The sequence below is a fragment of the Emys orbicularis genome, chromosome 20 (genome assembly GCF_028017835.1).
Source record: "Emys orbicularis isolate rEmyOrb1 chromosome 20, rEmyOrb1.hap1, whole genome shotgun sequence".
NCBI lineage: Eukaryota > Metazoa > Chordata > Testudines > Emydidae > Emys > Emys orbicularis.
In genome coordinates this window covers 22,872,044-22,882,558 of record NC_088702.1, presented here as the reverse complement: position 1 = coordinate 22,882,558, position 10,515 = coordinate 22,872,044, and the positions used below count along the sequence as shown (strand labels likewise).

Here is a 10,515-nt window from a genome sequence, read left to right as displayed (position 1 = left end):
CTGTCGCCCATTCCCAGCTCCGGCAAACAGAGGCTAGAGACGCCATCCCTAATAGCCATTGATGGACCCATCTTCCATGAACTTATCTAGTTCTTGTTTGAACCCTGTTATAATCTTGGCCGTCACAACATCCTCTGGCAAGGAGTTCCACAGGTTGACTGTGCGTCGGGTGAAGAAATACTTCCTTTTGTTTGTTTTAAACCTGCTGCCTATTCATTTCATTTGGTGACGCCTAGTTCCTGTGTTATGCAAAGGAGTAAATAACACTTCCTTGTTTACTTTCTCCACACCACTCAGGATTTTATAGACCTCGATCATATCCCCTCTTAGTCATCTCTTTTCCAAGCTGAAAAGTCCCAGGTTTATTAATCTCTCCTCATACGGCAGCCGATCCATCCCCTTCATCATTGTTGTTGTCCTTTTCTGAACCTTTTCCAGTTCCAATAGATCTTTTTTGAGATGGGGCGACCAGATCCCCTCCACATCCCCTTCCCGGAGCTCTCCCTGTGGGGTCGGGGCGGGCAGCGCCAAGGACCAGGTGAGGGACACAGCCGAGCATGGGCGACGCCGGGCGATCTCTACCGGCCGGGCCCCAGCTCCAACTCCAGCCACAACACTGAGCTCAGTTTGTTCCCCGCGTGGCTCAGGTTCGTGGGACACTGGATGTTCGCTTCATCCGGCGCTCGGAGCCCATGTTCTTTTCATCGCTGACTCGAATTGAGCCGAATGTTGTGCCCTTTGCTCTTGTTAGTGAATCGTAAAAACCTGGGAGCTCGCAGCCCCTATGCCTGCAACCTTTGCTGACACGGCTGCCCCCCCCCCAGCGCTGAGGAAGGGGCCATTTCCCCTCAGCCGGCCCTGCCCGGAGGGTGCTGGGCTCTCGTGCCAACCTGGCTCTGAGGGTCCCAGGGCAGCTGAGACTTAGGGGGATGTCAGGGTCTCTTGGTGGCTGCTGAGGCCTTGCAAATTCAGTGCAGGCCATGTCATGTGGCATGAGCGCCCTCTAGGGGCGAAAGGTGGTCAGTACTCCAGTCAGTACCCCAGTTCTATCCCAGCTCTGGGAGGGGAGTGGGGGCTGGTGGTTAGAGCGGGGGGGCTGGGAGCAGGACTCCTGGGTTCTCTCCCCGGCTCTGGGAGGGGAGTGGGGTCTGGTGGTTAGAGCAGGGGGGCTGGGAGCAGGACTCCTAGGTCTTCTCCCCGGCTCTGGGAGGGGAGTGGGGGCTGGTGGTTAGAGCAGGGGGGCTGGGAGCAGGACTCCTAGGTTCTCTCCCCGGCTCTGGGAGGGGAGCGGGGGCTCATGGGTTAGAGCGGGGGGGCTGGGAGCAGGACTCCTGGGTTCTCTCCCCGGCTCTGGGAGGGGAGTGGGGGCTGGTGGTTAGAGCAGGGGGGCTGGGAGCAGGACTCCTAGGTTCTCTCCCCGGCTCTGGGAGGGGAGTGGGGGCTGGTGGTTAGAGCAGGGGGGCTGGGAGCAGGACTCCTGGGTTCTCTCCCCGGCTCTGGGAGGGGAGTGGGGGCTGGTGGGTTAGAGCAGGGGGGGCTGGGAGCCCGGACTCCTGGGTTCTCTCCCCGGCTCTGGGAGGGGAGTGGGGGCTGGTGGGTTAGAGCAGGGGGGGCTGGGAGCAGGACTCCTAGGTTCTCTCCCCGGCACTGGGAGGGGAGTGGGGGCTGGTGGGTTAGAGCGGGGGGGCTGGGAGCCAGGACTCCTGGGTTCTCTCCCCGGCTCTGGGAAGGGAGTGGGGGCTGGTGGGTTAGAGCAGGGGGGCTGGGAGCAGGACTCCTAGGTTCTCTCCCCGGCACTGGGAGGGGAGCGGGGGCTCGTGGGTTAGAGCAGGGGGGGCTGGGAGCCAGGACTCCTAGGTTCTCTCCCCGGCACTGGGAGGGGAGTGGGGGCTGGTGGGTTAGAGCAGGGGGGGCTGGGAGCCAGGACTCCTAGGTTCTCTCCCCGGCTCTGGGAGGGGAGCGGGGGCTCGTGGGTTAGAGCAGGGGGGGCTGGGAGCCAGGACTCCTAGGTTCTCTCCCCGGCACTGGGAGGGGAGTGGGGGCTGGTGGGTTAGAGCGGGGGGGCTGGGAGCAGGACTCCTGGGTTCTGTCCTGGTTTGCGTGCGGCTGCGATGGGATTTCTGGCGGGGGGGGAGGGGTTGTAGGCCTTGGGGCTGTGCCAGCTGCCAAGTTGTTTGTGCTAACACAAGAGCTGCTCTTGGGCAATGTCCTGTCATGCGGCATCCTTGGGGAAGCGGCCGCCTGGTGAGGGCCTGTGGGAGCCTGGGAGTTTGGAGCCGGGGCGCTGAACACAGAGGAGGCCTTGGGCCTTGGAAGGTTGCCGAGCCCCAGCCCAGGTACCTGCTGCTCCCCCCAGGCCCTGCCCCTGCCCCCAAAGCAAGGCGGGCTGGACGGGCCCCATCCTGGGTAGAGGGAGAAGGGCGCAGGGAAACGCCAGGTGCTGCCCCTTGCTCCGGGGATGGGCTACAACAGCGTCCTCTGCTGTTCCCAAGGCCTGGGCGCTGGAGGGCCCCATGGGCTGCCGGCGTCTGTGGGGCACCCCACGCCTCTGGGCTCATGGGGCTCGGGCTGGGAGCTTGGCTGGGGAGCCTGGCAGCTCTCCGAGGGGTCTGTACCCTCGTCCGGGATCCTTCAGCCTCGAGCCAGACCCCTGGCCCCTGCACTGGCTGCACCCAATGTTTGGGGCCGGCCCCGGGGCTCCCCCCTGCAGCTCCCCACTGCTTCCACTCAGCTGGCTCGGGGCGTCAACTGCGGCGGCAGGGTCCTAGTGTCCCCCCCCACTAGAGCCAGGGCAGGCTGCCCTTCCCCCCCCCCGACCCTTCCCTTTTCCGGCGGGCCCCTCCCCCGCCCGCAGGCACCGCTCCTGCCCCACACTGGGCAAGGGGCAGCCCCATCTCCCACCCCCAGTGAGGCTACAGTGAGGGGCAGCAGCAGGGGAGGAGGCGCCCATGTGATGGCAGCCCCCCCCCCCAGCACCCACCACAGGGGAGGCGAGGGGGCTTCCTGGACCTGAGAGGGGCCCTAGGAGCATGTGCAGTGACAGTGGTGGGGGTGAGTGTGGTGGGGGAAGGGAGAGGGGGGTCCCTCCCCCGGAGCTCGCTGCTGCCGGTGGGGAGAGGGCTGGGCGGAGTCCTCCTCTCTGGCCTGTCTGCACCCCAAACTCCTCATCCCCAGCCCTGCCCCACCCCAGAGCCCACCCCCCCCAACCCTCTGCCCCAGCCCTGAGCCCCTCCCACACCCCAAACTCCTCATCGCAGCCCCACCCCAGAGCCCACACCCCCAGCCCCACCCCACACCCCAACCCTCTGCCCTAGCCCCCGCCACCCCACACCCCAACCCTCTGCCTTAGCCCCTCCCACCCTGCCACCCCCAGCCCCACCCCACACCCCAACCCTCTGCCCTAGCCCCTCCCACCCCGCCACCCCACCAGGTCTGGCGGCTCTGGTCTTTGGGGCCGTGTCCTGGAGTTGGTTCCCCAAGAACTTCCTTTTGGACCCCAGTTTATACAGTGAAACTTGAGTCCTGCTTAGCTGTACCTTAACCAATCATGATACTAACATTTGACTAACCAATCCTAACATAGTGTAACACAATGCTCTAGCCAATCATCCCCCACCACCTTCATTAATTCACACCTAGCCAAATTAATTATGTAACAGGCAGAAACAATCAAAGAACCAGACAGACAAACAACAGGGAAGTGGGGACCATAAAGATAAAACAATAAAGAAATGAGCTACTGATAAGTGGTTTCTTGCCAGACAGGATGTACCAAACTAAGTTTTCTGTAACCATCTTAAGATCTGTTTCTGTATCCGGTGATAGTGGGGCCATTAGGACGGGGTCTCCTTCTTACCAGCCTGATCTTACATTGTTTCGGGTTACCATACGTCCGGGTTTCCCCGGACATGTCCGGCTTTTCGCTCTTTAAATAGCCGTCCGGGGGGGATTTCTAAAAATCTAAAAATGTCCAGGATTTCCCCCCAGTCGGCTATTTATTGACCAAAAAGCGGCTGACAGGGCGGCCGAGCGCCGCTCGCATTGGGGCCTCGGCAGCCAAAACCCCTTCCCAGCTCCCCCCATCCCCTGCAGCCTTAGCACGCCGCCTGGCAGCGCTGGGGGGCGGGGCTGTGCGCCTGTGAGGGAACGCGGCGGTGGGGCTGGCAGCGGCGGCCAGAGCCCCTCCCTCGCTTTCCACAGCCTCAGCACGCCGCTCGGCAGCGCTCGGGCGGGGCGGGGCGCTCCTTGGGGCGCGGAGCCAGACACCTGCTCTAAGCCGAGTGGCACGGTAAGGGGGCCGGGGAGTTGGAGAAGGGGGGCAATCAGGGGACAGGGAGTGGGGGGGGAGGGTTGGATGGGTCAGGGGTTCTGGGGGGGCTGTCAGGGGGGCGGGGGTGTGGATAAGGGTCGGGGCAGTCAGGGAGCAGAGGGGGTTGGATGGGTCGGGAGTTCTGGGGGTCCTGTCAGGGGGTGGGGAGCAGTTGGATAGGGCATGGGAATCCCGGGGGTCTGTCTGGGGGCGGGGGTGTGAATATGGGGCGGGGGTGTGGATAAGGGTCAGGGGACAGGTAGGGTCCGAGGGGGGCAGTTAGGGTGTTGGGTTCTCAGGATGGGGCAGTCAGGGGACAAGGAGCAGGGAGGCTTAGATAGGGGGTGAGGTCCTAGGGGGCAGTTAGTGGCAGGGGTCCCAGGAGGGGGCAGTCAGGGGACAAGGAGCAGGGGAGGTTGGGGGTTCTGAGGGGGGCAGTCAGGGGGTGGGAAGTGGGAGGGAGTGGATGGGGGTGGGACAGGGCAGGGGCAGGGCAGGGGCGGGGCTCCCCCTCCCCCCCAGTGTCCTCTTTTTTGATTGTGGAAATATGGTAACCCTACATTGTTTTAATGTCATTTCGATGTGACTTCCTGCTTCTTAGCGAATGGCTGCTGCTCGGCTGTTCTTTGAACCTGGCTGCAGACAAAGGCCTGATCCTGGCAGTGGTTGCAGAGGAAGGTGCAAGTGGCCAGTGGTAGAATTAGCTGTTCCTTCCTGACCCTTGTGAGGGGGCGGTTAGCTCACAGCCTGGAGCATGGGGGTTCTGGTTACTCTAATCCCCCCTAGAGCAGTGGTTCTCAGACTGGTGACCCCTTTCACACAGCAACCCTCCGAGTGCGACCCCCCTAATAAATTAAAAACACTTGTTATGTATTTAACACCATTATAAATGCTGGCGGCAAAGCGGGGTTTGGGGTGGAGGCTGACAGCTCGCGACCCTCCTTGTAATAACCTCACAACCCCCTGAGGGGTCCCGACCCCCAGTTTGAGACCCCCTGCCCTATAGGAACCCTGGATTCTCCCATTGGCTGTACAGACCTCCCCTGCTCCCCATGAGACCCCCCCCCAAGCCCAGGACCTCAGCAAGGTCCTGTAGCAGTGAGTTCCACGGGGTAATTTTGCAGAGGGTAAATAGATATCGGTTGATATTTACCTGTTATTATCATGAGCCGCAGCAGTGGGACTGATATGGCACCGACGCGCCCCACGCTTGGATCAGGGCCCCCAGTGTGCTAGGTGATGCAGACACAGAGATGTTTTCAGTGGGGCAGGACTCGGGGGCTGTATCCCTGGCTCTGGGAGGGGAGTGGCGTCTAGTGGGCTAGAGGGGCTGGGAGGCAGGACGCCTGGGTTCTATCCCCAGCTCTGGGAGGGGAACGGGGTCTAGTGGGTTGGAGCGGGGGATGTCTGGGAGCCAGGACTCCTGGGTCCTTGGCTCACCTCACAGAGAGGCCCAATCCAATGTTAACCCTTTCCCTGCAGAACACTGGCGAATGTCCAAGAAAATGCACCCCAGTGATTCCAGGCAGGTCCTGAAGGGGGCGCTGCTCTGCTCCCTGCTCTCAGCTCTGCTGCTCCAAGGTACTGACACATCTCCACAGAGTCCAGCGGGGTCCTGTGTTTACTGGTGGGGGCATGGGCTGGGAGCCAGGACGCCTGGGTTCTCTCCTGGCTCTGGGAGGGGAGGGGGTCTAGTGGTTAGAGCGGAGGGGCTGGGAGCCAGGACGCCTGGGTTCTCTCCTGGCTCTGGGAGGGGAGGGGGGTCTAGTGGTTAGAGCAGGGGAGCTGGGAGCCAGGACTCCTGGGTTCTCTCCTGGCTCTGGGAGGGGAGGGGGGTCTAGTGGTTAGAGCAGGGGGGGCTGGGAGCCAGGACTCCTGGGTTCTGTCCAAGTTCTGGGAGGGGAGTGGGGTCTAGTGGTTAGAGGGTGGTGGGGGCGGGGGAGTGGGGCTGGGAGCCAGGACTCCTGGGTTCTGTCCTATCCTCTCCCATCTCTTCTCTCCCAGTGGCCGTTGGGCTGGAGTGCTACAGCTACACGGGCACCTTCACGGGCAACATCTCTCTGGGCGAGGTGCCCAAGGTTACCTGCGGGCCGGCGCAGAACGTCTGTGCTGAGGGGCTGATCGCCCTGAGCATCGGTAACGCTGCCTGGAGATCTGGGGCACCCCGGGACGGCACCACTCCCCGAGGGACAGAGCTGGGATCATCAGGGGGCTGATCCGGGAGGGGGCAGGATACTGGGCTAGATGGGCCCATGGGGCAGATCTGGGGGGAGGGGGCAGTTCCGGGCTAGATGGGCCCTGGGGCAGATCTGGGATGGGGGGGGGATACCGGGATAGATGGGTCCATTGGGTTGAACCGTGAGGAGGTGGGATACCAGGCTTGATGGATCCATGGGGCTGATCCTGGGGGGGCGGGAGGGGGCAGGATATCAGGGTGGCTGGGCCCGTGGGGATGAGCCGGTCTGGGCCTGTGGAACTCCCTGCTGCCCCCTTCACTCTCCCGCGTTGGGGTCCCATCTCCCCAGGGGGACAGCGGATGCTGGTTGTGATGAAGAAGGGCTGCCACACGGCGCCGATTCGGGACATCTCCGGCATTAGCGACGGGCCGTATCTCCCCAACTACTATCACACCCGCTTCTGCAACGCCAGCCTCTGTAACCACCGGTACCGGGACAATAGCCACATCCCGGCCTTTTCCACAGGTACCGGCCTCAGCCTCCGGGGGGCTCCCATCCAGCTCCAGGGCGGGACTGGCTGGCTCAGGGGGGCGGGGAATGGGGCAGGGGCCTGTCCCCTCGAGGGGGCGCCGGCTCCCATCCGGCCCCAGGGCGGGGACTGGCTGGCTCAGGGGGGCGGGAATGGGGCAGGGGCCTGTCCCCTCTAGGGGGCGCTGGGTCCCATCCGGCCCAGGCAGGGACTGACTGGCTCATGGAGTGGGGAATGGGATCTTTCCCCTCCAGGGGGCATCAGCCCCGATCCCATCCACAGCTATTTGGGGTGGTCTGTGTGAACTGATTTTCTGAGTCTCAGCTCAGGTCCTAATGGGTTTCTCCCCCCCCCCCCCCCGTTCGGGCCCCCACCCCCACCAAGGGGTGTCTGATGAGCTTGGGTTTCTGCATCTCCCCTCGTCCCGCCGTCCCCCGCACTCTGTCTAGGTCAGTGGGGCTGGTTCCTCACCCCTTTCCCCTCCCACAGCGGCCCCAGACAACACCTCCACCAGCCTCTTGTGCTACACCTGCATCGGGACCACGCCGGAGAGCTGCTCCCCGCGCCGCGCCCAGCAGAGCCAGTGCCATGACGACTCCCCGAGGTGCTACGAGGGGATGGGCACGGCCACCATCGGTAGGGAGGGGCTGGCCTCGGAGCTGCCGGGGGGCTGGGGGGGGGGGTCAGCCAGGACTCTTGGGTTCCCAGCACAGTAGGATCGGGGAATGGGACATGGGGCCTTTCCACTTTAGGGGGCACCGGCCCTGATCCGGCTGCAGGCCGGGGACTGGCTGGCTTGGTGGGGGGAGCTGGAGGGGTCAGGCCCAGAAGTGCAGCTGGAGGGCACTGTCCGTGGCACTGGGGAGAGGGCTGAGTGGAGCGAGAGGCGTCCCAATGGCTGGTTGGGTATGTCTAGGCCAAGGGAGGGCTGGCGGGGGTGCACATGGGGGTGGGGTGGGGGGCCTGGCTAGATGGCTGGCTGGGGGATGTCCAGTGGTGAGGGGGATGGCTGGATGGAGAGATGTGTGTGGGCGAAGGGACTGGATGGATGGATGGATGGACGGACGCCGGATGCATGCATGGATGGATGGTTGGACGGACGGACGGATGGGGCAGTGGATGGATGGATGGATGGAGGAGTGGATGGATGGATGGACGGACGGATGGATGAACGGACGGATGGATAGATGGACGGTTGGACGGATGGATGGATGGTTGGGGGAGTGGATGGATGGATGGATGGACGGATGGATGGGGGAGTGGACGGATGGATGGGGGAGTGGATGGATGGACGGACGGATGGATGGATGGTTGGACGGACAGACAGATGGATGGATGGTGGAGTGGATGGACGGATAGACGGACGGACGGACGGATGGGGCAGTGGATGGATGGATGGAGGAGTGGATGGATGGACGGACGGATGAATGGACGGATGGATAGATGGACGGTTGGACGGATGGATGGATGGATGGGGGAGTGGATGGATGGACAGACGGATGGATGGATGGTTGGACGGACAGACAGATGGATGGATGGTGGAGTGGATGGACGGATAGACGGACGGACGGACGGATGGGGCAGTGGATGGATGGATGGAGGAGTGGATGGATGGACGGACGGATGGATAGATGGACGGTTGGACGGATGGATGGATGGTTGGGGGAGTGGATGGATGGATGGATGGACGGATAGACAGGGCCGCCGAGAGCGGGTTCGGGCCCTGGTGAAAAAACTTTTTCGGGCCCCCCAGCAAGGGCGGACCGGCTAAACAGGGCCGACGAGAGGGGGGGGGAAGCCAGGCCCGGGCCCCCTTCCGGACCGCTGGGCCCCAGTAATTTGTACCGGCTTCCCCCCCTCTCGTTGGCCCTGCAGATAGATGGATGGATGGACAGATGGATATAGATGTGTACAGGGATGGCTGGCTGGAGGGCTGTATACGTGGCCAGCAGGGCGGCGGGGTGCGTCCGGTGAGGGAGAGACAGACAGCCGTCTGACCCTGTCTCTGGGCTTCCCAGGGGACTTTGTGGTGCCCATCTATCTCCGCTCCTGCCAGGCGGTGAGCTGCGCGTCGATCACGCCGAACAACCCTTGGCTGAATATCCAGCTAGAGAGGACGTCCTGCTGTTCCCAGCCCCTGTGCAACCACGCGCCGGAGCCGGCGCCCACGGCCAGCCCCCGCCCCTTGCGCACAGCCCCCACCCGGGACCGCCCCACCAACGCCAGCCCCTGGCCTGGGCTGTCCCTGCCCGCGCTGCTGCTGCTGGGGGGGCTGGGCCTGGGGGGCTGAGAGGGCTGCTCCAGGATCAGGGCAGGGGATAGAGACGCCCCCTATAGAGGACCCCTCCCAGTCCTGGGTGCACCATAAAGTCCGTCGAGCCAGCCCCGGCCCAGTCCCCCCAGTTCCCACCGTGTCCAGCTCCTCCCAGCCACCCCAGAGAACCCCGCCCTTTGCCCCCCGATGCACCGCAGCCCCATGAAGTGATGGAGATGCTGCCCAGGGCTCTTTAATACCCGTCACTCTGGAGCAGGGGAGAGGCTGTCCCCGCTAGGTGTGGTCACGGGGCCCCTGCATGGCCGGCGGCTGCCGCGCCCCCGCCCAAACTCCCCAGCCCGATCGCGCTTCATGTGGGGACTGGGGATTTCTTTGTAAACGCACAACGGCTGAGCCAGAGACCCCGGAGCTGCCCCATCCGGCCAGGCCGAGGGTATTGAGTGGGAGCTGAGGGACGGCTGCGCCGGATCAGCCCCACGGGCCCATCTACCTCAGTGTCCCGCCTCCTCCTTGCGCCCGGATCGGCCCCACGGGCCCTGTGATGGGTTGTACCCCGCGGGGTGCTGTCTGGGAGCTGTTGGAACTGCTGTGGCCCCTTGATTATTCAGAGGCGCCGGCTCAGCCAGCTTCTCCAGGCCCTGTTATCACCCAACACGACAGCAGGTGGCGCCACACACCCAACTGAGTTACCTGAGTGCTTTACCGAAGCCACGCAAACGCCAGCCAATCTCCCAGCTCCCCCGCCCGGCACCCCTGCTGGAGTGTAAACCCAGAACTGGGCCGTCCGGCACCGCACAGGGATCTGTACAGTGCAAGCTCAGTCACGAAGTCACTCCCCCCACGGTGTGGGGAAGGTAGGCAACAAGCCAGTGTTAGCCAAGCTGAGCTTTTCCCAGACACTTCACTCAAAACCCCTCTGGTTAAGATAAAACATGTGGATTAACTACAAAAGATCGATTTGAAGTGATTATAAGTGACCAGGAACAGATCTAAGCAGATTACCTGGCAAATACACAAAAACACAACCTGGGGTAATCCTTGTGCTCACGTCTGTTTCCTCAATAAGCCATCAACAGTGTTTGGCCTGTTTACTGTTGTACCTGAACGGCTGCTCGGGGGCGTTCCCACCCTCACCACATGTTTCAGTAACACACGCGTAGCCAGACTTCCCAGCTCCCCGTACGATGCGAGGACACACAACTTACCAGGAGATTAATGGGCAACA

The 10,515-nt window shown here is 63.0% G+C and overlaps 1 protein-coding gene across 1 annotated transcript; it reads left to right on the top strand.

Moving 5' to 3' along the window:
• Positions 1-692: 692 nt before the first annotated feature.
• Positions 693-9,305, top strand: LYPD5 (LY6/PLAUR domain containing 5). Its single transcript, XM_065420566.1, has 6 exons — positions 693-750; positions 5,792-5,890; positions 6,314-6,445; positions 6,835-7,011; positions 7,505-7,651; positions 9,034-9,305. Exons 1-6 carry the CDS (start codon positions 693-695, stop codon positions 9,303-9,305), a joined length of 885 nt encoding a protein of 294 aa, XP_065276638.1.
• Positions 9,306-10,515: the final 1,210 nt, after the last annotated feature.

Excerpts from the sequence above, each read along its gene's own strand:
- LYPD5 (XM_065420566.1), top strand. The coding sequence starts at position 693 with ATGTTCTTTTCATCGCTGACTCGAATTGAGCCGAATGTTGTGCCCTTT. Across the intron at positions 751-5,791 it reads TGTGCCCTTTGCTCTTGTTA|AACACTGGCGAATGTCCAAG; the intron begins GTGAATCGTAAA and ends CTTTCCCTGCAG. Across the intron at positions 5,891-6,313 it reads CTCAGCTCTGCTGCTCCAAG|TGGCCGTTGGGCTGGAGTGC; the intron begins GTACTGACACAT and ends CTTCTCTCCCAG.